At 44.1% G+C, this 27,671-nt stretch overlaps 1 protein-coding gene across 3 annotated transcripts in view; it reads right to left on the reverse strand.

Annotated features, from left to right (window-relative positions):
• Window positions 1-427: 427 nt before the first annotated feature.
• Window positions 428-27,671, reverse strand: part of LOC146043039 (uncharacterized) — a 46,687-nt gene continuing 19,443 nt past the window's right edge. The window contains exons 2-10 of one of the 3 annotated variants that reach the window (XR_014464099.1): window positions 26,498-26,557; window positions 21,483-21,609; window positions 18,619-18,726; window positions 12,681-12,776; window positions 10,860-10,952; window positions 8,973-9,074; window positions 5,637-5,719; window positions 2,001-2,102; window positions 1,377-1,508 (exon numbers count right to left, since the gene is read on the reverse strand). Coding sequence is in view for 2 of the 3 variants with exons in the window: in XM_083163420.1 (XP_083019546.1) it covers window positions 634-1,508; window positions 2,001-2,102; window positions 8,973-9,074; window positions 10,860-10,952; window positions 12,681-12,776; window positions 18,619-18,726; window positions 21,483-21,609; window positions 26,498-26,551 (1,557 nt within the window). In the remaining variant the exon portion in view is untranslated. Of the gene's footprint in view, window positions 1,509-2,000; window positions 2,103-5,636; window positions 5,720-8,972; window positions 9,075-10,859; window positions 10,953-12,680; window positions 12,777-18,618; window positions 18,727-21,482; window positions 21,610-26,497; window positions 26,558-27,671 lie in introns of all 3 variants that reach the window. The other 2 variants (XM_083163420.1, XM_083163419.1) reach the window with 2 other exon arrangements.

Genomic DNA, 27,671 nt, shown 5'->3' on the forward strand with positions numbered 1-27,671 from the left:
CCACTAAGCTATTTGCTTAGATTTCCGCATCCGCTCGCCACGCTTCGGGCTCGGTGGCTCGCCACACTATATAAAATCAACTCCATGCAGACATGGATAGTTGGGGTATGAGCGTACTAAGTATAGTGGGTGCCAAACTAACATAAGTACCATTTGTTGGTACTTGTGTAATAACTGGGCGCCCGATTTTAAGATTGGGTCGGAAAATCGCATCGAAACGCATGCAATGCGATTTTCCATAGGATTCAATGTTAACATGGTCCTGTTCATTTCCCCACTATCCAAGTGGGCATAGAGTTGATTTTATATAGCGTGGCGAGCCCCGCGGATTACTTAAAATGTATTCCACGTCCCCTCGCCAAGCTATATAAAATCAACTCTATGCCCACTTGGATAGTGGGAAAAAGAACAGAACCTTGTTAACATTGAATCCTATGCAAAATCGCATCGCATTCGATTTTGCCGAAAATCGCGTCGCATCGCATCTGACTGTATACCTTAAGGTAAGGCATACAATCACAAAATTGGGCGCCCAGATATTACACAAGTACCCATTTGTCTTGTATAAATAAAGTTCTTTGGTGCACATCTACATGTGATGAGTGCTCATGATGTTGCAGTGCAAGTCTACAGTCAATTATTGTTGGACTCTTCGGTACCGTTGCCTTCTGGCTCTACCCGATGGACTCTTTTGTGCTGAATAAGACTTGTGTTGTAACTAAAGCTTTTCCCACATTCCACACATGTGTAAGGCTTCTCCCCAGTGTGTGTTCTGTGATGTCGGATGAGGTTTGAACTATTTGTAAAACTTTTATCACAGTAACAACAGGAATATGGTTTTTCGCCCGTGTGTATGCGTTGGTGTTTCATATAAGTAGCATACTGAATAAAACCTTTATCACACGTAGAGCACTTATACGGGGTCTCCCCAGTATGGATTTTCTGGTGAACCTTAAGGTTCCAATTGTCTCGGAAACTCTTGCCACATTCGTTGCATTGATATGGTCTGACACCAGTGTGAGTCTTCATATGGACATTCAGAATGCCAAGAGTTTTGAAACATTTCTCACATATGTGGCATCGGAAAGGTTTGTCTTCTTCAGGTGCAATGTGGTTCGGAGGTGCTGAGCGGACAAGGAAACTGCTGAGGAGATCGTTACTATTTGGCGTCTTGAAGATTGGTAGCTTAGACCCATAACAAGTATCTTTCTCTGGAATCCTGGGCTTGCATCTAGAATAGTCCAAGCCTTTGTACCCATTCACATGTTTATAATTTGGCATATATAAACTCCCAGCATTGGCTCTTTTAAGCACGATTGAGAGTAGACTTTCTTCTCCTTTCCCAGTGTGATCGGGTTTATTTAAGTAATTATTTTTTTGTGGTATTGGTTGTTTTTTCAGAGCGTTTTCCTTGTTTGATATATTTTCTGGGAAAGTGTCCTGCGCAGGTGATTTATTAAAATCAGGGTCAAGATTCTGCTCTGATTTTACTTGGTCATAGGTTCCACCTGCGAAAATAAAAGCAACTTGTGTTAAAGCCTGAGGAAGCTTTGTTTTTTAGCAAAACTAGACCAGTGGTTCTCAACGCTGGTCCTCAAGTACCCCCAACAGTTCACATTTTCCAGGTCATCCGGCTGGTGCACAGGTGTAAGCATTATTCACTGACAGATTTTGAAAGCTTATTATTTCACTTGTGACTCCCGACGGGGGAGATGGCTGCGGGGCCCTACTCAGTGCGGTCTTCCCCGACAGCATTGAACAGGGGATCTCAGCAGAACAAGCAGTCGGGCTCCTTCTGCCGAGAACAGCCAGGAAGTCATTAAATTGCCGATGCAGCTCATGGCCACGCCCCCTTCTCATCCCGATGCAGACAGGACATTGAATCCCGCCTGCAAATTCTTGGTCGAGCAGACCCAACATTGAATGCCCCCCCTAAATGACTGACTGCACGTTGATACCATCTGTAGCATTTCACTATAGACCTAGCGTCTGCTTCCTACCTGTGCAGCTGGTTTGTGAGGCCACAGGAGGTACACATTCGGACTGTTCATCCACCTGCTTGATCCAAATGGAATGTTTTGGATCAAAAACTAGATGAGTGCCTATAAATAAACACATAAAATGCTTAGATCACCGATGACAAAAAATATTAATTTAAAAAATCCACAAACAATGAGGCACATAGAGTAACTTCATCCCTTATTATATGGGATTCCGTATTGAATCCCGGCGGTCGGGATCCCGGCGTTCAGAATCCCGACGCCGGAATCCCGACAGCCGAAATGCCGACAAGGGGGGGGCGTGGATCGCCCCCCCTTGCGGACTCGCTGCGCTCGCCACGCAGCGGGCCCGGTGCCTCGCTACGCTTGGCACACTAATTTATTCTCCCTCCGGGGGTGTCGTGGACACCCACGGAGGGAGAATGTGTCGGCATTTCGGCGGTCGGGATTCTGAACGCCGGGATCCCGACCGCCGGGATTGTAACTGCATCCCATTATATGGTAATATGGAATATAAATAAGGAGGACCTAGTACAGCAGATTTGGTACTCTTTACCTAGAACGGCGCCCGCGATTAGAATCGCGGGCGTCGGGGGTAAAAAATCGCGGTCATCGCGGGTAAATCGCGGGTACATAAAAATCGTGTACCCGCGATCACCGCGATTTTCCCATAGGGAACAATGTTAAAAAGCCTGATTGACCGCGATTTTACTTTAAAATGCCTCAATGCCCGCGATTTTCACATAGGAATCAATGTTAAATGGGCTACAGAGCCCAAATAGGCACAATTAACCCTTAAATGTCACCCCAATTTTTGTACGCCACCCCACGATCCACGCCAACCCGAAGCGTGGCGAGCGCAGCGAGCCCGCGAGGAGCGGCGGTACGCGTCCTCCGACCTTTTCATGCCCTACTATCCACGTCGGCGTGGAGTTGAGAATAGAATAGTGTGGCGAGCGCAGCGAGCCACCGAGCCCGAAGCGTGGCGAGCGCAGCGAGCCCCGCGAGGGGACGCGGATACCTTCACAGTTATACGCGTCCCCTCGCGGGCTTCACAGGTATCCGTGGCGAAAAGCGGACACCTGTGAAGCCCGCGAGGGGACGCGTTTACCTGTGAAGGTATCCTCGCTGCGCTCGCCACGCTTCGGGCTCGGTGGCTCGCTACGCTCGCCACACTATTCTATTCTCAACTCCACGCCGACGTGGATAGTAGGGCATGAAAAGGTCGGAGGACGCGTACCGCCGCCCCTCGCAGGCTCGCTGCGCTCGCCACGCTTCGGGTTGGCGTGGATCGTGGGGTGGCTTACAAAAATTGGGGGGACATTTAAGGGTTAATTCTGCCTATTTGGGCTCTGTAGCCCATTTAACATTGATTCCTATGTGAAAATCGCGGGCATTGAGGCATTGAATGCAAAATCGCGGTCAATCAGGCTTTTTAACATTGTTCCCTATGGGAAAATCGCGGTGATCGCGGGCATCGCGTCGCGGCCGTTTATGTACTGCCCGCGATGTCGCGATCACCGCGATGGGCGCCGTTCTAGGTAAAGAGTACCGCAGATTTCTCTTTATGCAAATCCTCCATCTCGTCAGAAACGTTAGAATAAAGTTTCACTGGTTTGTGTGTGAGGGAGTTTTGTTTAAAGCTTCTAGCATGAGCCACACAAGTAGACCATTGTTTACTTGGCAATGTGAGCACTAGAAAATATTTAATTTTATCATAGCCAAGCAAACATGGCAGCTGCTAATATTGAAGTAAATAAATGCCAACGTAAAGAGAGACTTAGGGGGGTATGCAATCCCGTTTGTAATGTTTCAAATAGTCGTTCTTTTAACTTTGCGCGACGGTCGCTCTTGTGCGCATCACCCTTTTTCCAGGCCTTTGCAAAGTGTCATGCAGGTGTAACGTCTCCAGTCGTGATTTGGTCTATGAGACGCGTTGTAGGCATTCCCAAATAGTCTTCCCGCTTCGCCAAATAGTATATAAACCTCTGGACGGCGTGGGATGCTGCAGTTGTTCGTCGGAGGAGGTGGCTTCAACATCGACTGGCGAGGAAGGGGACCCTAGTGTCGCAGTGTCTGATCTTGTCATGCAGAAGGAAAGATGGCAGACCTGAGACATCGCTGCCAGAAAGTGTGGGTGTTTGGGGTAATCTGGAAGATTGTTTTTTTTTTTTTTTTTTAATGGGCTTTGAATTATTGTGGGATGCCTTTCTGTAGAAATCACTTCTTGTAAGTGTTCGTTGTATGCGTTCTAGGGATTGTGCGCAATTGTTTTTCTACATTTGGGGTTCATGGGGTTGTGCCATTTTTTTTGTTTTTATTGACTGTGTTTTGCTCCCTTCAGTTTGTGCATTTTTTTTATATTCATAGTAAAGAGCCTTGGATATTATTTTGGGGTATTGTGAAGCTTGTAAGTGTTCTCATACTGTATTAGAGGTTTATAAGATAGCAGCTACTGTCATGTTTGGTTTGCTTCCTCAAACTCATGTGCCATGGTTCTGAATTTGGGGTTTTGGCTGCATGTTACTCCTGGCATGCTCCTTGGGTTCGGCAGCTGTTCACTGAATGTACAGTACTGATGCTTTTCTATGTGCTACTTTTAGTTAGGATGCTTTGCTAAATTTATGACGTGTCTGATCTTTGGCCTTTGGGCTGCATGTGACTCCTGTGTGCTCCTTGGGTTGGGCAGCTGTTACTGAATGTACTGATGCTTTTCTATGTGCTACTTTAGTTTGGATGATTTCCTAAATTTATGACATGTGCCTTTTGTCTGTCCTGGGGTGTTGGGCTGCATGCAACTCCTGGCATGCTCCTTGGGCGGGACAGCCTCTTACTGAATAAACTGCTGGTGGAGTAGGAAAGGAGTGTCTTTCCAATGTTGCAACATCGATGTTTCTAAGTCCTATATCGATAATCAAAGACAATAAAAAAAAAAACATTGTCAATTTAGCCTTGTGTTTGCTACCCTTGCACAGTCTGTCAAAATGGCCCATGTCATAGTTAGCCAATGCAGTGTGTTGGATGTGTGGCCTTGGTCATGGGGCAACATCGATGTTTCACCATCAACCACACCACTATGCATTTACGCCTGTCCTTCCATTCTAAACCAGAGTACAGGCAGAAAACATTGATGTTTCCAATTCCAATATCGATAAACAAAGACAATTATATGTTCATTTTAATATCTTCTCATGTTTATCACTAAATAAATTATCCATTTTCCATTTACATTCGTAGTGCAATGGCAAAGTCTTCCAGGATCTTTACTATGAACCAAAAAAAAAAATTAATCAGAGGACTCTTTGGATCGGTTTATCTGTGAGGAGCCGCCAAAAGAAAGCACATCAGTAAAGAAAAAAATGCAGACGCCAACCCCGGGAAAACCAGCCAAGACTACCCAAAAAAAGGGTAAGATTACTGCAGCAAACATACGATTACACCATGATCATTAGCAAAAATGGACAGTTTTTAGACTTTAATACAACCAATTTATTTTAAAGAATTATAGAAAAGCAGCAAAAAATATGGGCATGACTTTCTGGCCATTTACTATTAACATTTGAAACAAACAATACAGCATTGCTCAAAATATATTCATATTGATATAGGTTTCCATTTACAGAATCATATACTAACGGTGGATATTCCTTCTTCAGAGGTTGGCTCGCAAAGTATGGATGAGGTGGAGTTAAGTGCACAACTCAGCAAATCAGATTCGTCTAGAAGGAAAAAAAATGCATAAGATGGTATGTTGCTTACGTAAATGTTTTGAAAAACATAATTCTTATTGAAAGGTCTTTCTATGTCATTTGAACATCCAATTGACTTTTCTCTAAATGTCTTTATCAGCTTCGAGAGAGTTGCTTACAAAACGAGTTCCTCAGATGAAAATGTTGAGGAAGCACAACTTGATGAGGACGATTCACATTTTCAAACAATTAGCAAAAAGGTATATACATGGAGAAAAGCAAATTTTAAGTGCATCACTTTTACTATTCACACTTTTATAATTACTTTCTGTACCTATCACAGAGACAAAATAAGGGCCAAGGGCAAATCAGTGGTAACATGTCAAGTGGTGAAGCTCATGATAGTGGAGAGGACTGGACACAAAGCAAACATTATAAGGAATGGCTAAAGGAACAGATTGCAAAGAAACGAGATTAAATTAAAAGGTTATGTAAGAAAGGGGTTAGAATTGTTGTTAAAAAAAATAATCATATATATTTCTACTTGTATTTAGGCTCAAGAAAAATAATTAGAAAAAGTATCATGAAGGAACCACAGTTGCTCCACGAAAAACAGGAAAGAGTTACACCCTCCAAAATGTGGATCCCTCCCAAGATTTTAATGAGGCAGAGGAAAGAGATGTGGAGACAGGGAAGAAAACATGCGGCGCTCGTTATTCGAAAGCCAAACATTTAACTTTGGTTCACTTAGTGGATAAAAATGATAATGTGCTGTACGGGCCAAGGGATGCGGTAACTGCTACCAAAGAGTTAAGAAAAAAATAATGACGCCATATAGCTGATCAAGTTACAGCAATCGCTAGAAATCGTCGGGATGCCCGCAGTTGCCTCAAAAGATAGCGACTGTCATAGGCAGACTAAATTAAAAAAAATGGCGTTGCAAAGGCAACACGATATTGGCACAGGTGCTGGGCCCGAAATAAATAAATGTCAGGTGGCAATCATGTGGCGTTGGATGAATCCTTTGATGATAAAAGGTGTAAAGGATATTGTGGATGCTCGGTCTCTATCAAGGCTGCCTGCTGGTGAGGAAGAATCATTAGTACTGTACATGTGCATCAAATGGAAAATGTGGATGAGTCTGGTCTACGGGCGGGTATATAATAGAACACATTATGAATATTTACTATAGAGTTTGAATTTTGAGTTTGGATTACATCGTTTTTAATCCACTGTTGTACGTTAGTCTAGGGCTGGCATGTTAAAACTTTTGCACGCCAGCTGTTGTGAGGCTACAAGTCCAATCTTGCTTTGCTATTAGGGAACGGTAAAACTATGGTAATGAATGCTGTGATGTGTAGCTTCACAGCAGCTGGGTAAATCTTACCTCTCTATTTCACTGTCAAAGTCCTGTTTATAAAACAAGATTCAATTATTTACCAGATGCAGATCAAGCAATGAAAATCACACGATGTGTAATCTCTAAGGTTTCTTGGTTAAACTTTAAAATACCATACATTTTCCACTTAAGTAAATTGTTCTTTAAAACAATCAGCAGTCAAATATATATATTGATGAAATGATCTTTTAACACAAGTTTACAATACTTTTTGGCACATTTTTTCAGGTCTTGAAAGCAAGAAAAAACAGACCATTAGCACCAGTGGCTCAAGAGGCTGAAATACAAGTGGTTATTGACCTGACAGAAATCAATACTAATCAAAGATCAAGTGCCCCTCGAAGTCTGTTTGGCGATAGTGAGCTACTGAGACAACGTTTATTGGTTTTGAAAGCAATCCATCTAAAACGTCCTTGCAAACTCTAAAACCATCCTCTGAGACAGTGTAGTGTTGTGAATCCTTTTATAAAACGAAATCAATGTGAAACAAAAACAAAATTGTGGCCTTTTTAAAAATTCTGAAATGATTCATGCAAAGCATTCTTAGATTTTTTTGGGGGGGGTTTCACTAAAACAGGCCAAACAAGTTCTCTACGCTCCACGGGAAGGTCGCCTTTCGCTGTCCACATCAGACAGCGACACCCCAGGCAGGGAAAAGGAACTACATGGGTTTTCAAAGTTGGTGGGTGCCAGAATGAACACTAATACATACATATATTATATATTTTATCAGTGCGAACATTGATATTGTTGCAAACATATATAAATAGAATTGAAATTACAGAGAATAAGAAAATGTATACATACCGAACAACCAGCCGTCTGGAACAATGACGACTGGCTCAGAATGAAGGAGCCTTGAGTTGACCCAGGGAAACCCACAACTAGATCACACACACACCAGCTGTACATTCAGGGAATGGAAGTATTTTCGTTCTAGAAAACATTCCTCCGATTCCCTGGGGGGTGTGATGTGAATATGTGTGCAGTCTACTGCAACCAGCATATTGGGGAACTTCCATTTTTGGTAAAAGCCATTTTTTATCTCTCTCCATTCGCCGTCTCCTTGACAGAGTGGACTGAGAGAAGCGGCAAGTTTGAGACTAAGTGGGCTGGAATCTGCCCAACGCCAAAAAATATAGTGTACCAAGCAATTTCTGGAAGCCAAAAATTGCGTGGTTAGACCGTACCTGTGGTTCCAGGTCTGGTTCCAACCGCTCATACAGCAAATAGATTTCTGCAGTGGACAAGAGATATGTTGATATCACTTCCACCTCAGAGAGAGAGTCCAGTGCACACCTAGAACGATACTGGTGTGGACGCGGATTTGAGACCTGCACAGACTCATCCAATGCAGCCAATCTGTGTACTAGTCCTTCTGCCACCATCCTGCTGCTCATGATGACTTTGAAAACTGTCTGGATAATCTGGACGATAAATTTAGAAGCTGTCGTTAAGAGGTCGGAGAGAAGATATTGAATAAGTTTGGGAACATTTAACGACATTCTGAGCAAATATCGGCACGTTCAGACGCAAAACGCACATATCGACGAGCGAAAGAAACGATAACCAAAACACAGCGATATGATAAAGATGGTCTCAAAAATATGACAATGAATACGCGAAAATTTATTGACTGAATTTTGGCACGAAAAGAGTGAACTTTGCGCACAAACATAAACTACGACCGGGATTGCATACACCCCCCCCCAATTAGGGATTTCTGTGGAGAAAGACTAATGTCCAGGTGCACTACTACCTGGGTAATAAGTACATGGAGGGGTCATATTCTCTGTATAGCGATTTCACAGGTTCCTAGCGAGCGGCCAGGCGGAACAGCTTTCTTGGCATATCGTAGCTTATTAATCAGTTTAAATTAATTACCTTCACTGGTCATTAAATTTGAATTTCCTTTATCAATCTGAACATCTTTTTGTTCGAGGTCATACTTTTCTTTCTTTTTAGCACAGACATCGGTGGTTTGATCTATACATAGTAGAATACAAACAGAACAGCAGCTATAAATGATTATTTCTTACAATGGACACTAGGAGGCCCTGTCGAGACAACAGCAAGGAGTTTCAACACACCCTTTTTTGTCAGGAAGTGCATTAAACATAATGCCACCCACCGTAATGCCCATTAAACATAATGCCACCCTACCATAATGCCCATTAAACATAATGCCACCCACCGTAATGCCCATTAAACATAATGCCACCCACCGTAATGCCCATTAAAAATAATACCACCCTACCATAATTCCCATTAAACATAATGCCACCTACCATAATGCCCATTAAACATAATGCCACCTACCGTAATGCCCATTACACATAACGCCACGTGCCACCCCCCTTGAGCAACCTACAGTATGTATGAGAGTATGCATGGTGTATCCTGTGTTTATTGTGATTTTTGTTTTACAGGTGGATCTACAGCTACCAGCTGGCCCTTTAATGACCCACATGCTGGTACTTGTGGTTTTCCAAGTCCCAGCTTGTGGGAAGGCTTCTGGGACCTGTAGTTTCACAGTTAAGACACAATATTAACTTTTTACACTTAATGGCTATAAACTCAGGACCGGCCACCGTAATATCCAGTACTAATTATACCACACAACGTAATGCCTACTACACATTACACTACACAACGCAATGCCTATTACATATTATGCCACAAAAGTCCTGCTTACCTACATGCTCGTTACTATGGGTTTCACGCTCGATATCAGGGGTTTTAATATTTCATGCTCGATAACAGGGGTTGCATGCTCCATGCCAGGGGTTGCATGCTCTAGGCTGAATAGGAGGGCCCTGCTAGGTCAGGGCAGCAGGGACAAGGGGGGCAACTTAGGGGAGGGCTCCTTAGACAGCCACAGCCAGTCTGACACAGCAGCAGCCACCGGGGGTAAGGGGGTCACACACGGAGCTGACTGAAGCCTGGAGCACAGCATACAAACACAGTCTGTGAGACTTCACTGCTCCTTCTGTGAAAAAGCCTCCAGGTGCTCGCTGGTGATAAAATCCCAGTGAGCGCCCAGCACTTGGAGAGAGCAGCTGCAGCGCCCTCTAGTCTGGCGCACCACGCAGCCACCTCCTACCATATCAAGAACATAAAAAGCCAGACACTACTTTAGAAAAGAAAAAATCAAAGAGGTGCAGGTAGTGCGGCAACTATAGCGAATGCAGGGGAGTACCTGCTGGGGACCTCGCCGCCCCCCCCCCCCCCCCCCCCCCCCAAGCAGCCGGGCCCCATAGCAGTTACATCCCCTGCACCCGCTATAGTTACACCACTGGGTAAACACAGATACCTGGGTCCAGGGGATCACACACCCTGTAGTCACGTTTTTGCAACACCTGCCCTCTGGATTTCCACGTAGTGCTGCAGAAACCTCAGTGCTGCAGAAACAACTGGACAAATGGTATGACGCCCACCAGCTGCAGCAGGGGGACGGACTATCAATACCACACACTCTGCTGTCTGCAATAAGGGGATGGGGGGTGAAATTGGGCATTTTATGCTGCCCCGAAAGAAAGTTTTTTTTTTTTAAACTGTAGGAATTATAACTTGAGAGGATATGTTACCACTAGGGGTTGTGGGGGTTGATAACTCAGGTAAGATGAATATTTCTGATATGGGGGATGTGGGAAGTAAAGTTACAATGGCGGCCTATAGACACAGGGGAGGGGTGCAGGAAAAAAAAATATCTTTAAAAATACTTTTTTTTTTTTTTAAAGTCACTCGCGTGGTTAATTGATGCTGTCTCACCATACTCTGAAGATGGATTGTCTGTATCTTTGTCACATAATTCTTCTTCCTTCATACTAAGGATCTTGGGAAATCTGCCCGAATCCCCTGATACTTTAATAGCACAACAAATGTCAATATGTTAATAAGTAGAATTCTAAAGAAACATTATAAAAATAGTTTCAAGGGATTCAGTATGAAATCCCGACGGTCAAAATCCCGAATGGGTCATAATACCGACAAGGACAAAATCCCGACATTTAAAATCCCGACGTTAAAAATCCCGACATGGTCAAAATACCGACATATAGAATGTGCTGGTGAAACTGTCAACATGGCTTTGGGTTGACAGGTCGACATGGGTTTTTTCACTGTTTTTGACCCGAATGTCGGCACAGTCGACATGGACACAGTTGGAGGTGAACCGCAGCCCCTCGCAATGCTTCGGGCACGGCACACTATTTTATTCTCCCACCACGCTCTAGTGGATGGTAGGGCATGAAATACCGCCTGTCGGGTCAAAAAACCTGTGAAAATACCCATGTCAACCGCGCGACCTGTCGACCCAAAGTCATGTTGACAGTTCACCTGTACATTCTATATGTCGGTATTTTGACCTTGTCGGGATTTTGCCCTTGTCGGTATTCTGACCCATTCGGGATTTTGACTGCATCCCGGTTCAAGACATACAGAAAAATAAATAAAATGCCAATACTACTGTAATAAACAAACATCTCCATTATTATAGAGGTTCAATAAATTAAATCCATGTTTCAAGAGATCTATAGACACTTCAGATATGTATTTAAATGCCTATAACAACTGAATGTATTGAAGTCCATATGTAAGTTGAACTACTTTAGTATTTGATAGTGGCCTAACTTACGTATTGCCGCAAACAGCAGACGCAGCCATGTTACGGGCTGACCCAATGTGAATGCAACGGCCTATCAATTCACTACAAAGCAGTGACATAACTACCAGAAGATCCGTCCAGTTAATGAATGGTTAACATTCCCACAGCTGTCCTTACTTTGGGCCTTATTCTAGATCACTCTTTCTGACAAAATCCTTCTTAGATGGACAAAACCATGAGCACTGCAGGTGGGCAGATGTAAAATGTGCAGAGAGAATTAGATTTGGGTGAGTTATTTTGTTGCACTGTGTGGGGTAATGAGGACAGAGGGGCAGATTTATTAAGCTTGGAGAAGAGATAAACTGGAGATAAAATGGAGAAAAGGTAAAAGGAGATAAAGCACCAGCCAATCAGCTGTGTTTGAAAAAGACAGTTGGGAGTTGATTGGCTGGTGCTTTATCTCCTTTTACCTTTTCTCCGCTTTATCTCCAGTTTATCTCTTCTCCAAGCTTAATAAGTCTGCCACTGAGTTCCCTGACCACTGATGTAGGGTTGTTGTTGCGCTATGATGTTTGGTATTTTGCGCATTAACAGGAAGATGCCATTTGTGGACAGGATGGGGGCAGCAATGGCCTCTGATGGGCAGCGTGCAAGTGTCCATGTGATGCCAGGGTAGATCCGGTACTGAGCCCTTGGAAGCAGACTGGATCAGTAATACATTCAGGAACCTCCTGCTGCATTACCTTATGCTATCAACATTGTGCAATCACTGCGGGGATGTAAGCAGCAGTAATAGCACCTCCAATCACATCTGTAGCAGGCCCATAATGACTACTACAGGCGTCGATAAAAACTAAGCCCAGAAAGAGGTTTCTTTGAATACACTATCTACCTCAGCGTTTCCAGTGCTACCACTGCAATCACTGGTTTGGCCTTAGAACAGTAAGTAAACTGTGGAAAAACGAATGGCAGCATACACAACTCACATCGTGGAGCACCGTCTGTAAAATGGTCTTCAGTACTGCACAAGACTTCATCATGCCTGATTCGGAGTAGGAGGTCAGGACTAAGAACTGAAGAACCTAATATAGCAAAGCACAAAAAGGAACATGTTTATTCAAAGGTTATCAGCTAAATATAATGCTGGGTTAGATCCTGCATCAATAAATGATCCATTAATCCATACAGTGCATTTTGGCAAAGAAAGTCAGCAACCTGTCATTCATTCTCTGCCTGATGTGCAAGAAAAGACCCTCCAGTCTCGCATGACGATTGGCCAGAAATTCTTTGCAACATGTTCTCTAGGTCACGGAACGTGTTGGTAATGGAAACCCATTATAAAGTGCTCTCTCACGTGTATCGCTGCCCTAAGCTGCTTGCTAAGATGTACCCTGAAGTACCTATTACCTGTTGGTGGTAGTTGGCACACCGCTGCATGTATGGTGGTAATATCTAATCCTCCTTTGTTATGGCTGATCAGTGTGTATATACCGTAGCATATACTATCAGGAAAAAACATGCACTGACGTCTACTTGATAGTATTAAAGTATTTGTGTTAACAAAACCATAGTGTGTGTGTGTGTATATATGTGTGCAATATATACCTACCCACACAACTCCTCTAAGCAAAGCAATAGAGAACCATCTACTTCAGTACATGGCAAGAATAAAAGATTCTGAACGTTTGTATCAGTACTGTATATTCAACTGTTTTAGGATGAATGGTCACTTAATTATACCCTAGTGTTCTTCATGTACAACAGCATGTGAAGTGCTAGCCAATGAATGCAATAATACCACTTTTCCACTGCCTTCAAAAACCCAGGTTTCTGCACAGTGGTTCAAATAAAATAAAATAAAAATGACTGAAATAAGCTGGGAATCCAACATGCATAGTTTTCAGGGTTGGACCTGGGGTAAGAGGCAGTGTAAACTGGCAACCCAGTTCATCTGACCTAGGAGCCATTTAGAGCATGGTGATTGGTCATAAATGGCAGATACAGTAACATGATACATAGATCGGAATGGTGTCTGGACAGTTGCCCCCATATGGCCTGGTTTGTTCTGGTGTTTACCAGGGCCGTAACTAGGGGGGGGGGGGCTAGGGGGTCACGCGCACCGGGCGCTGGAGGGTGAAGGCGCTAGTGTGGTGTCCCGGCAGCGTGGTCCCTGGGATGAGCAGCGGGGGTCCGGGGACTGGTGGGTTAACGCCAGGTCCTAGCGGGGTCCCGGGGACTGGTGGGTTAACTCTGGCTCCTAGCACTGCCGGACGGTGGGCGGGAAGCAGGTTTTGAAAAGACTTGCCGGACGCTGATTGGCTGAATTCAGGTAGGTAGGTATAGAGAAACAAAGCAGACATGACTGCAGGGAGGTAGGTATAGAGAAACAAAGCAGACATGACTGCAGGGAGGTAGGTATACAGAAACAAAGCAGACATGACTGCACGTAGGTAGGTATGTATACAGAAACAAAGCAGACATGACTGCAGGGAGGTCGGTATACACAAACAAAGCAGACATGACTGCAGGGAGGTAGGTATAGAGAAACAAAGCAGACATGACTGCAGGGAGGTAGGTATACACAAACAAAGCAGACATGACTGCAGGTAGGTAGGTATACAGAAACAAAGCAGACATGACTGCAGGGAGGTAGGTATACACAAACAAAGCAGACATGACTGCAGGTAGGTAGGTATACAGAAACAAAGCAGACATGACCGAAGGTAGGTAGGTATACACAAACAAAGCAGACATGGCCGCAGGGAGGTAGGTATACAGAAACAAAGCAGACATGACTGCAGGGAGGTAGGTATAGAGAAACAAAGCAGACATGACTGCAGGGAGGTAGGTATAGAGAAACAAAGCAGACATGACTGCAGGTAGGTAGGTATACAGAAACAAAGCAAAAATGACTGCAGGGCGGTAGGTATAGAGAAACAAAGCAGACATGACTGCAGGGAGGTAGGTATACACAAACAAAGCAGACATGACTGCAGGAAGGTAGGTATACAGAAACAAAGCAGACATGACTGCAGGGAGGGCGGTATACACAAACAAAGCAGACATGACTGTAGGTAGGTAGGTATACAGAAACAAAGCAGACATGACTGCAGGTAGGTAGGTATACAGAAACAAAACAGACATGACTGTAGGTAGGTATACACAAACAAAGCAGACATGACTGTAGGTAGGTAGGTATACAGAAACAAAGCAGACATGACTGCAGGTAGGTAGGTATACAGAAACAAAGCAGACATGACTGCAGGGAGGTAGGTATACACAAAGCAGACATGACTGCAGGTAGGTAGGTATACAGAAACAAAGCAGACATGACTGCAGGTAGGTAGGTATACAGAAACAAAGCAGACATGACTGCAGGTAGGTATACAGAAACAAAGCAGACATGACTGCAGGTAGGTAGGTATACAGAAACAAAGCAGACATGACTGCAGGGAGGTAGGTATACACAAAGCAGACATGAATGCAGGGAGGTAGGTATACACAAAGCAGACATGACTGCAGGTAGGTAGGTATACACAAACAAAGCAGTCATGACTGCAGGTAGGTAGGTATACACAAACAAAGCAGACATGACTGCAGGTAGGTAGGTATACACAAACAAAGCATACATGACTGCAGGCAGGTTGGTATACAGAAACAAAGCAGACATGACTGCAGGTAGGTATACAGAAACAAAGCAGACATGACTGCAGGTAGGTAGGTATACAGAAACAAAGCAGACATGAATGCAGGTAGGTAGGTAGGTATACAGAAACAAAGCAGACATGACTGCAGGGAGGTAGGTATACACAAACAAAACAGACATGACTGCAGGGAGGTAGGTATACAGAAACAAAGCAGACATGACTGCAGGTAGGTATACAGAAACAAAACGGACATGACTGCAGGTAAGTAGGTATACAGAAACAAAGCAGACATGACTGCAGGGAGGTAGGTATAGAGAAACAAAACAGACATGACTGCAGGTAGGTAGGTATACACAAACAAAACAGACATGACTGTAGGTAGGTATACACAAACAAAGCAGACATGACTGCAGGGAGGTAGGTATAGAGAAACAAAGCAGACAAGACTGCAGGGAGGTAGGTATAGAGAAACAAAACAGACATGACTGCAGGTAGGTAGGTATACACAAACAAAACAGACATGACTGTAGGTAGGTATACACAAACAAAACAGACATGACTGTAGGGAGGTAGGTATACACAAACAAAGCAGACATGACTGCAGGTAGGTAGGTATACAGAAACAAAGCAGACATGACTGCAGGTAGGTAGGTATACAGAAACAAAGCAGACATGACTGCAGGGAGGTAGGTATACACAAACAAAGCAGACATGACTGCAGGGAGGTAGGTATACACAAACAAAGCAGACATGACTGCAGGTAGGTATACACAAACAAAGCAGACATGACTGCAGGGAGGTAGGTATACAGAAACAAAGCAGACGTGACCGCAGGTAGGTAGGTATACACAAACAAAGCAGACATGACTGCAGGTAGGTAGGTATACACAAACAAAGCAGACATGACTGCAGGGAGGTAGGTATAGAGAAACAAAGCAGACATGACTGCAGGGAGGTAGGTATAGAGAAACAAAGCAGACATGACTGCAGGTAGGTAGGTATACAGAAACAAAGCAGAAATGACTGCAGGGAGGTAGGTATAGAGAAACAAAGCAGACATGACTGCAGGGAGGTAGGTATACACAAACAAAGCAGACATGACTGCAGGGAGGTAGGTATACACAAACAAAGCAGACATGACTGCAGGAAGGTAGGTATACAGAAACAAAGCAGACATGACTGCAGGGAGGGCGGTATACACAAACAAAGCAGACATGACTGTAGGTAGGTAGGTATACAGAAACAAAGCAGACATGACTGCAGGTAGGTAGGTATACACAAACAAAACAGACATGAATGTAGGTAGGTATACACAAACAAAGCAGACATGACTGTAGGTAGGTAGGTATACAGAAACAAAGCAGACATGACTGCAGGTAGGTAGGTATACAGAAACAAAGCAGACATGACTGCAGGGAGGTAGGTATACACAAAGCAGACATGACTGCAGGTAGGTAGGTATACAGAAACAAAGCAGACATGACTGCAGGTAGGTAGGTATACAGAAACAAAGCAGACATGACTGCAGGTAGGTAGGTATACAGAAACAAAGCAGACATGACTGCAGGGAGGTAGGTATACACAAAGCAGACATGACTGCAGGTAGGTAGGTATACACAAACAAAGCAGTCATGACTGCAGGTAGGTAGGTATACACAAACAAAGCAGACATGACTGCAGGTAGGTAGGTATACACAAACAAAGCATACATGACTGCAGGCAGGTAGGTATACACAAACAAAGCAGACATGACTGCAGGTAGGTATACAGAAACAAAGCAGACATGACTGCAGGGAGGTAGGTATAGAGAAACAAAGCAGACATGACTGCAGGTAGGTAGGTATACAGAAACAAAGCAGACATGACTGCAGGTAGGTAGGTATACAGAAACAAAGCAGACATGACTGCAGGTAGGTACAGTAGGTAGGTATACACAAACAAAGCAGACATGACTGCAGGGAGGTAGGTATACACAAACAAAACAGACATGACTGCAGGGAGGTAGGTATACAGAAACAAAGCAGACATGACTGCAGGTAGGTATACAGAAACAAAGCAGACATGACTGCAGGTAGGTATACAGAAACAAAACAGACATGACTGCAGGTAAGTAGGTATACAGAAACAAAGCAGACATGACTGCAGGTAGGTATACAGAAACAAAACAGACATGACTGCAGGTAAGTAGGTATACAGAAACAAAGCAGACATGACTGCAGGGAGGTAGGTATAGAGAAACAAAACAGACATGACTGTAGGTAGGTAGGTATACACAAACAAAGCAGACATGACTGCAGGTAGGTAGGTATAGAGAAACAAAGCAGACATGACTGCAGGTAGGTAGGTATACACAAACAAAGCAGACATGACTGCAGGTAGGTAGGTATACACAAACAAAGCAGACATGACTGCAGGTAGGTAGGTATACACAAACAAAGCAGACATGACTGCAGGGAGGTAGGTATAGAGAAACAAAGCAGACATGACTGCAGGTAGGTAGGTATACACAAACAAAACAGACATGACTGTAGGTAGGTATACACAAACAAAGCAGACATGACTGCAGGTAGGTAGGTATACACAAACAAAGCAGACATGACTGCAGGGAGGGCGGTATACACAAACAAAGCAGACATGACTGCAGGTAGGTAGGTATACACAAACAAAGCAGACATGACCGCAGGTAGGTAGGTATACACAGACAAAGCAGACGTGACCGCAGGGAGGTAGGTATACACAAACAAAGCAGACATGACTGCAGGTAGGTAGGTATTCAGAAACAAAGCAGACATGACTGCAGGTAGGTAGGTATACACAGACAAAGCAGACGTGACCGCAGGGAGGTAGGTATACACAAACAAAGCAGACATGACTGCAGGTAGGTAGGTATACAGAAACAAAGCAGACGTGACCGCAGGTAGGTAGGTATACACAAACAAAGCAGACATGACTGCAGGGAGGGCGGTATACACAAACAAAGCAGACATGACTGCAGGGAGGTAGGTATACACAAACAAAGCAGACATGACTGCAGGTAGGTAGGTATACACAAACAAAGCAGACATGACTGCAGGGAGGTAGGTATACACAAACAAAGCAGACATGACTGCAGGTAGGTAGGTATACACAAACAAAGCAGACATGACTGCAGGTAGGTAGGTATACACAAACAAAGCAGACATGACTGCAGGTAGGTAGGTATACACAAACAAAGCAGACGTGACTGCAGGAGAAACGTGGAAGCTACAGTAGATACACTTCAAAGAACACTTCTTACCAGCATCAGGAGAACAGATGCCGTGTCCGTCCTCCTCCGGGGTGCGGATATATGGCTCACGATCCCGTCTTATCCTGCACAGCACATTGGGACGAATAATAGTGTAACCTGTGAAGAAATAGAGACCTTCAAGTCGCCGTACATAACAATAATGTGTCCCGGCTTTCAGCAAGGAGTGGTTAATGAGTTTGTCCCTCTTCTATCATTATTTACTGGACACTGGGCCTGATGCATATTTGGACGGATGTGTTATCAGTGGTGCTTACATGGAAGTAGCAATGAGAGCTGTAATACGGTAACGCAGCAGGAGGGGTCATGTCTCCTGCACACATTACTGGTCCAAGCCTCATCCTAGGACACACAGACCCACTGTGACACATTCGGCCAGCTGGGTCACACAGCCACACACTACGTCTGAGCAAGAGGGCAGAAAATCTCTGTCCTGGTCATTCCCCTGCAATAGCGGCAACTGACAGTTTGATGGCACCCTGCATCTGCCATCAGAGACCCCTATTGCACTTGCGCAGCATGGGTCCGAGCATCGGTACTTTGGTGCATGCGCTGCAGATCCATAGTGACCTGAATCAGGGCCCCTGTGCATAAATACATCATATATGTGCAGTATAAAACACAGGTACACATACTATGGATAGGTTTTGCAAAAATACCATTTTTGTGGGCAGTATTCAATGAGTTTTATGGCGATGTGCAGCGAATCCTGTTTAGGATTCACTGCACAGTCGCCGTGTTCCGGAGCCTCGCTGTCCCCATATTCAACGTCGCAGGGGCTCGCTGCCCCTGGTGGCGATTCTTAACCCCTGCGTCGGATGCCACAGGTAGCCGTGGGACGGTGGCAGGCAGGGAGATGGAAGTCTCCCTGCCTGCCCCAGAATGTATATGGGGGGGGGGGGAGGTGGGCTCCCCGGGACCCAGGCAGCACAAGCTGCCCCCCGGGAGAGCCAGTAGGGGACCGGCTAGCACTGCTCTCGATCGTGCATATGTAATGATCGGGAGCAGTGAATATATGAATATATAATGAGCGGCTCTCGGCCCCCTGCTGGCTGTTATGTGTATAAAAAAAAAAAAAAAAAGTTAAAAAATTATAAATAAATTAGAAATTAAATATATATTCATGTGCAGTAAGCACATGAATAAAAATAGCATGCCCCTTCACAGAATAAAAATTCCTTATTTTTGACACCACATTTATAAAAAAAAAAAAATAATAATTTTCATTTAAAAGTTCACATTCCACTTCACCTTAAAAAGAACGGCGATAATAACCTTGATATGTATTCACCATCTGGTCATTGAATAGGGTGATTCACTTTTTTAGTTAAAAAAATAAATAAAAATAAAAATCGCCCTACTAGCGCAAATTCGCTAGCGCAAATTCGGCGTAGAACATGGCGAATCAGCCTCATTGAATGCTGCCCAGTAAGTTAAGCATTTCTTCAATATAATTGGGCCATTATAGATTTCACTATAATCCAGCCACTTAAATCCTTTTACATTTAAATTACATTAAGCGAAATGTAATAGGGTGAGAGAAACAGAAAGTGGGAGATTTGGGGCGGGATGTATCAACATACATCTCCGCCCTTTGCACGGCAGCCGCCGCGATGCTACCGCATATGTACTAACATATGCGGCCAGCATCGGGCTGCGGTAACGGAGACCCCCGCGATACCTGTGATGTGGGCTGCGGGGGTCTCCGTCACCTCCCGGCGGCTGCCAGCGTCCCCCTGCGTCTCCTCCTCCCCCCTGAAGCCGGATGTCCTCCCAGCTGTGACACCAGGGGGAGGAGGAGGTTAAAGGAGGAAGGGAGGGGGGGGGGTGGCGCGCGTACGGCGAAAGAAGCCCATACTGGGTGGCGATACCCTGGCCAGCGAAAACGGGGCGAACCGGTGATGATACATAGGAAAATGCGGTAAAACGGGGGTTTTACCGCATTTTCCCTTTAGTACATCCCGCCCCATGTGAGAAATCTCCAGGTTTTTCAAAAACCAGTTTGGTTTTGCAGTGTAAATGATTGCCGCTTTAAAAAAAAAAAATGAGAGATTTCTTACCAAACCTCTCACTTTCCGTTTCTGTAATCCTGTTATATTTCACCCATAGTTTCGAGTTGCATGGCAGCTCTCACTTAACAACTGCAAACAATGTATATTAAATATATTTTTCTTGTAAAAAGATCTGTCTTGGAAACTAGCCACAAGCTCGTTAACAATATAACTTCTAAATGTAAAACCTGCATATTGGTTAGTAATATTGGTCACACACAGGCACACCATAGACTAGTAAAGCAGGGGGGTGGCAATGATAATTTCTTGTTTTTGAAAAGTTTTTACGTCGAAAAAAAAAAGGGGGGGGGGGGGGAGGGAAGACGGCCATTGGGCGGAATCTCTGGTGCTCAGTAAGCAGCGATGTTCACAGCTTATGGAGCAAACCAGGAACAGGAACTCAGTCACACACATATCAAATCAGTGCACTCTTGTAAATCAATCATACATTCAAGAAAAAGAACACATGGGGGGAATGTAATAGGATGAGAGATCCAGAAAGTGAGAGATCTGGGAAGAAATCTCCAGGTTTTTTTAAAGCGGCAATCATTTACACTGCAAAATCAAGTGCCAAAACCCTATATTGCTAACACTTAAAAACCGCTTTAAAAAAACAAAACGAAACAAAAAAAAAAGTGGAGATTTCTTACTGCTCTCTCACTTTTTGGATCTCTCATCCTATTACATTTCACCCATGATGTATTGAGGCTAGGTGTATGAGGACACATCTGTATCTCTGCTGTAAGAGACACGCGCATTAAAGTGTGCGAACGTTTCATAATGGTGCGGATTTCAGGACTCTACCTAAAGAGAGTAACGCAGCATGAATGTCTCTCATAGCATTGCTGTACAGCTCCTTCTGCCACAACTCTAAGAGGTTCCACTCGTCTTCAGAAAAGTACACAGCAACTTCATTAAAGCTCACAGATGTCTGAAATGACAGGTACAACAATTTAGGATTTCATCTTATTTAGAGAGAGATTTTAAGAAATGGGTCTTCAAACTGTGGCCCTCCAGATGTTGTGAAACTACAAATCCCAGCATGCCTTGCCACAGTTTTAACACTCCCTTATAGCAAAGCTGTGGCAAGGCATGCTGGGGTGTCGCTGTCTGCCGTGGTGTTTCTAGCACAGATCTGGTTTGCATATCAGTGCTGATATACAGACCACACTGTGCTAGAAGCACTACAGCAGACCGCGACACCCCAGGCAGGGAAGAGGAACTGCATGGATTTTCAAAGATAGCGAGTGCTAGAATGAACACTAGATAATTATAAATGCTTTAGGGTAACCATGGCCCTAGGTAGAAACAAGGATCTTTGGGCCTTATTTTGGTTCATTCTTTCTGACAAAATCCTTCTTAGTTGGGCAAAACCATGTGCACTGCAGGTGGGGCAGATGTAACATGTGCAGAGAGAATTAGATTTGGGTGGGGTTTTACTTCAAAGTGAGATCTATATTGCAGTGTAAAAATAAAGCAGTCAGTATTTTCCCTGCACAGAAACAAAATTACTCACCCAAATCTAATTCTCTCTGCACAAGTTACATCTGCCCCCCCTGCAGTGCACATGGTTTTGTCCATCTAAGAAGGATTTTGTCCGAAAGAATGAACCAAAATAAGGCCCTTTATATGCTTGTTTCTACCAGTGTATTGTACATGTTAGAAAGGCACCTACAGATGGAGTCTCTCTCGTTCGAGCGGTTCCAGCGCGCCACCCCTACCCGTCCGCCAGAATGGGGCGCGCGCGCACAAGACGTTTGCACGTCCCCGTCCCCCACCAGCGCTAGAGATATGTTGCATTGTTGGGCGCAATGAGAGCGGCTCATCTGTATTTCTCAAATGTTGGAATGTTTCACCAATACAATAAGTTGACCCCACTATAGGATGCCTATTGGACAGACAAGTGTTTTTAAATGACCCCATGACGGTTTTTAAAAGCGACAGACATGTATTAAAATTGCATATTAAAATATTTTTAGCTACCTGTATATGGAAAAACACATATATTGCATATAATAACACTTATTTCATTTTCCCTCATTCAGTGTGTGGCAATAATTTTGACAGCCTTTATCAAAGGTGATAAAGCTGCACCTTTCCAAGCAGTGAAACGCGTCAGTAGTTTATCTTGGACCGGACCTGCTGATTTACATTTGATTTCCTCTAATTGGACCCTTGAGTGACCGCGGTCGCCCACTCCTCATACATAGAGGACATTTCCACAAACACCTCTATTACCATCGGCTACCATCTCACCACTCTGTTGGCTCATACCACTAGCAGGAATCAAGGTTGGACATCCTTGTTCTCCAACATTGAACACTTGGCCTCACAGACCCCACCAACCTTGAGGACACCTGCCCAATATCTCCCAGAGATCGCAACCTCTAGCGACGCAAGACACCCGTGGCTCTATTAACATCCAGCCTATAACATCAATGGGTCCCACTTCAGTGGTCGTACAGTCGCATTCATCTGAGGACATCTCTACCAATACCTACACTCGGGATTGGACATTCCAAAATTTCAAGTGGTAACTATCAGCCCAGTGGGCACCCGCACTTTACTTACCAGCTGTACCCCTTATTTCATCATTATATATCATCCATTGGTCCTACTAATTTCAGCCTCCGGTCCAGATTTTTTCTTAAATCACCATTTTAATACATTTTTCATTTATTATTGTGTCATGTATGTCATGTTTTTAAATTGTTATTAAATATTGTATGATCTTTCATCAAAACAGCGCCACTTTCTTTTCTTTTTTACCTGGGTTATTGGGGCTGACAACCCCAACATTAAGTGGCAGCTCTTGACAGAACACCCCTGGTAGCGCCTGTCTGTGCACCCAAGGGAGCACACCACACTTTTTCCATGGGATGACAGAAGTAGGTGGCACTCCACAGACTTTGCAAAATATTTTGTATTATACAACCATATTTACATGTTCAATAGCAAGTGTCAACGACGTGCCGTTTCAAGGCTCATTGGCCCCCTTCACCAGGACTCAGGGCCTTATTTTGGTTCATTCTTTCTGACAAAATCCTTCTTAGATGGACAAAACCATGTACACTGCAAGGGGGGCAGATGTAACATGTGCAGAGAGAATTAGATTTGGGTGAGTAATTTTGTTTCTGTGCAGGGCAAATACTGACTGCTTTATTTTTACACTGCAATATAGATCTCACTTTGAAGTAAAACCCCACCCAAATATAATTCTCTCTGCACATGTTACATCTGCCCCACCTGCAGTGCACATGGTTTTGCCCATCTAAGAAGGATTTTGTCAGAAAGAATGAACCAAAATAAGGCCCTCAATGCTGTGACATGTCATGCTAAAGTGCAATGTGCTGTGTAAAATAAAGAAGAAACAAGATTGTTCATAACTTTGTGGAATATAACAAGTCTGATGCACACGTGTAAGAGCGTCTCCTCCCCCCACCCGGGGGCCGCAGCAGCCGGCGTTTCCGAGTCTGTCTGCATGGATTGTCCGGACAGCTTCTGCTGTTGCTTAGCAACGAAGGACGCGCCGGAGGCTCACGGCTGCCAGATATGGGGAGGATTGCAAAGTAACAATTAACTGTAAAACATAAGTGAAACATATTGTAAGACAGACCTGATACAGACTATCTACTATAACATATTACTGTGCAGTGTGTTAAAATACAAGAAGTTTCTTACGCTATCTATATTATTATTACTTAGTGCCTTAAATATTTCTAAACTTCTATACAATCAATGTATCAATTATTATGCATCAAATATATCTATACCCGACCCAGTGTATACAGATATATGTGATGCATAATAATTGATACATTGATTGTATATTTAAGTTTAGAAAGATTTAAGGCACTAAGGGGGGGTACACACCAGAACGATTAGGGCTCAATTCCATCAATCTGGATCCAATTCCAACCGATTGGATGCAGATTGTATGTAGATTGGGCATGTTTAGGTCCAATTCCGATCCGATTCTAATCCGATGCGCGTCCCCGCTGTCGTTTGGTCGTTTTACAGATCCTACCTGCTGCAGGTAGGATCTGTAAAAGATCCATTCAACTGGATACAGACTCAGATCGGATTGGGATCAGATTGGATGCAGATCGTTAGCAGATTGTGTGCTCCAACAGATCGTGCGAAAATCACACAATCTGCTAACGATCTACTAACAATCAGGATCGATCTGGTGTGTACCAGGCCTAATGTAGGGTACACACCAGAGCGACCCGCTCACGATGCACATCGTGAGCGAGTCGTCAGTGTCTTGTCCGACCCGCTCACGGTGACGCAGGGGGGCACGACCCGCTCACGATGTGCACCGTGAGCGGGTCCGATGGCGACCTGCACCCAGCTGTATGGTCGTTCTTCAGATCCTACCTGCAGCAGGTAGGATCTCAATAACGACCGACCGACCCGCAGGGCCGCGCATCGGATCGGTATCGGTCCACACCATGTCAGAAAAGGGCCCAATCAGCACACAATCTACATCCAATTGGTTGGAATTGGATCTAGATTGAGGGGATCAGGCCCTAGTCATCCTGGTGTGTACCCAGCATAAGTCAGCGGTTCCCAAACTATTTTGAATCACGGCGCCCTAGAGCATCAAAATGTTTTCTAGGCCAAATGTTTCTTATTGAGAAATTCAGAAAAAAACTATTACATGAAGTGCATTGTTCTTCTATTTCACCGTGGTTTGTCCACATATGTTATGATTGGCAGCCACCAGCACTGGGTTTGCCTATTACGTTGTCCATTAACAATATGAATTGATCCTAGCCCACCAACCCAATGCACCCCTGCAAGTGTCCTGAGGCATCCCAGGGTGCCTAGGCACACAGTTTGGGAACCACTGCCCTAAATAATAATAATAATAATATAGATAGCGTAAGAAACTTCTTGTATTTTAACACACTGCACAGTAATATGTTATAGTAGATAGTTTGTATCAGGTCTGTCTTACAATATGTTTGACTTATGTTTGTTTTACAGTTAATTGTTACTTTGCAATCCTCCCCATATCTGGCAGCTAGGAGCCTCCGGCGCGTCCTTCGTTGCCAAGCAACAGCAGAAGCTGTCCGGACAATCCATGCAGACAGACTCGGAAATGCCGGCTGCTGCGGCCCCCGGGTGGGGGGAGGAGATGCTCTTACACGTGTGCATCAGACCTGTTATATTCCACAAAGGTACGAACAATCTTGTTTCTTCTTTATTTTACACAGCACTGCTCATTGCACTTTAGCATGCACATGTCACAGCATTACTTATACAGTGATACGTTGCCCTTTTCAACCGTGTTAAACCCAGTTACAATCAGATCTGATCGCAGTACAAATTTGTTCTCAAAATGGGCAAAACCATGTGCACTGCAGGTGGGGCAGATGTAACATGTGCAGAGAGAGCTACATTTGGGCGGGGTGTGTTGAAACTAAAATCTAAATTGCAGTGTAAAATTAATGCAGCCAGTATTTACCCTGCACAAAATAACTCCCCCAAATGTAACTCTCTCTATACTTGTTACATCTGCCCCACCTGCAGTGCACATGGGTTTGCCCATTTTGAAAACAAATTTGTACTGCAATCAGATCTGAATAAGGGCCAGTGTGTGTTGCATTTAAAAATCTGTATGGCAAAAAACAAATGTAGGTCACCCCTGAAGTAGTCATTAGAAGATGCTGCCTTGTGTACGTCTTCCATCGCCCAATAGCAGCTCTTACATCTACAATGACTGTATCAGCCGGTGTCCCAAAGTATCACAGATGGACTGTGGTCAGACAAAGACCCTGCATTAAATAACAAACACATTTGATGAATGATACCTTGTTTATTTCTCTACTGTCCAGTGTTGGCTCCATTGTTCTCGTGTCACACATTCTGCAAAGCAGAGGAGAAATTAATAAAAAAATATGAAAAGGGTAACAAATGAATGTATTCCCTCAAACAAAAAATAACCACATAAAAAGAATACTATTACTGGTATCCTGTCGGAATGTCATTAGTCAGAATCAATATTGACACGGACAATAGGTGTAGTTCAACATATAAAAAGTCCAGAATGCCAGCATTATTGTGTTATTTTTACGGTAAGGGTTAGGCTAAAATAAGCAAACAAAAAACACTATGCCGACATTCTGGTGTTAACGCAAGTAAAAATGCAGAAACCAGTTGGTATCTACTGTATAATAGGCAATATGTGCAGTGCACAGAGTCAGACTGGGCCCTGCACCGTACACCCTGCACAAAAAACAGACTCTTCCAGGTTACCAAGGTGCAGTGGGTGTCACCGACCCATTGACAGTTTAGGAAAGAAGAACAAAAAAACTCCATACTTTTTGCTCTCCGCTGGGTCAGCATCATATTCAGAAAAACAATGATCAAAAAGGAATTCAGTTTAGGAATATAGTTTCAAGGTTCAACGTAAAGTGGAACATAGAAAATATACAGTAGTGCTCCCTTTTTTTTTTTACATTTATATGGTCAAAAACTCACATTTCCCAGTGGACTGGGACTTTAAGGGTGTGAGGCCATACCTCCCAACATGACCCTTGCAGGAGGGACACAATTCTCTGCTCCTGCACTTCCCTCTTGATGTATGATTGCCATCACCTGTGGTGAAACACCTTTCTTATCAATCAAGCTGTTTAACACAGGTGATGGCAGTCCTACAATACCAGGAAAGTCCAGGAGCAGAGCTTTCTGTCCCTGGAGAGGGTCACCCACGTTGGGAGGTATGTGAGGCAGAAATAATACTATTGCTTTCAGTGCAGGCCAGGTACAGTAACTGCAGCATACTTTCCTACCTGACCCTCTCCATGCGGGAGAAAATGCTCTGTTTCTGGACTTCCCTGATAATGTATGATTGCCAGCACCTGTGGGGAGCTAGGTAAAGGTGTCTCACCACAGGTGCTCGTAATCATACATTACCAGGGAAGTCCAGGAGCAGAAACAAAGGATTGTGATCAGTGCGCTACTATCTGCAGCTGGTACTGGGAC

This window comes from Crinia signifera, chromosome 19 (assembly GCF_055691185.1).
Source record: "Crinia signifera chromosome 19, ASM5569118v1, whole genome shotgun sequence".
In the NCBI taxonomy this organism is placed as follows: domain Eukaryota; kingdom Metazoa; phylum Chordata; class Amphibia; order Anura; family Myobatrachidae; genus Crinia; species Crinia signifera.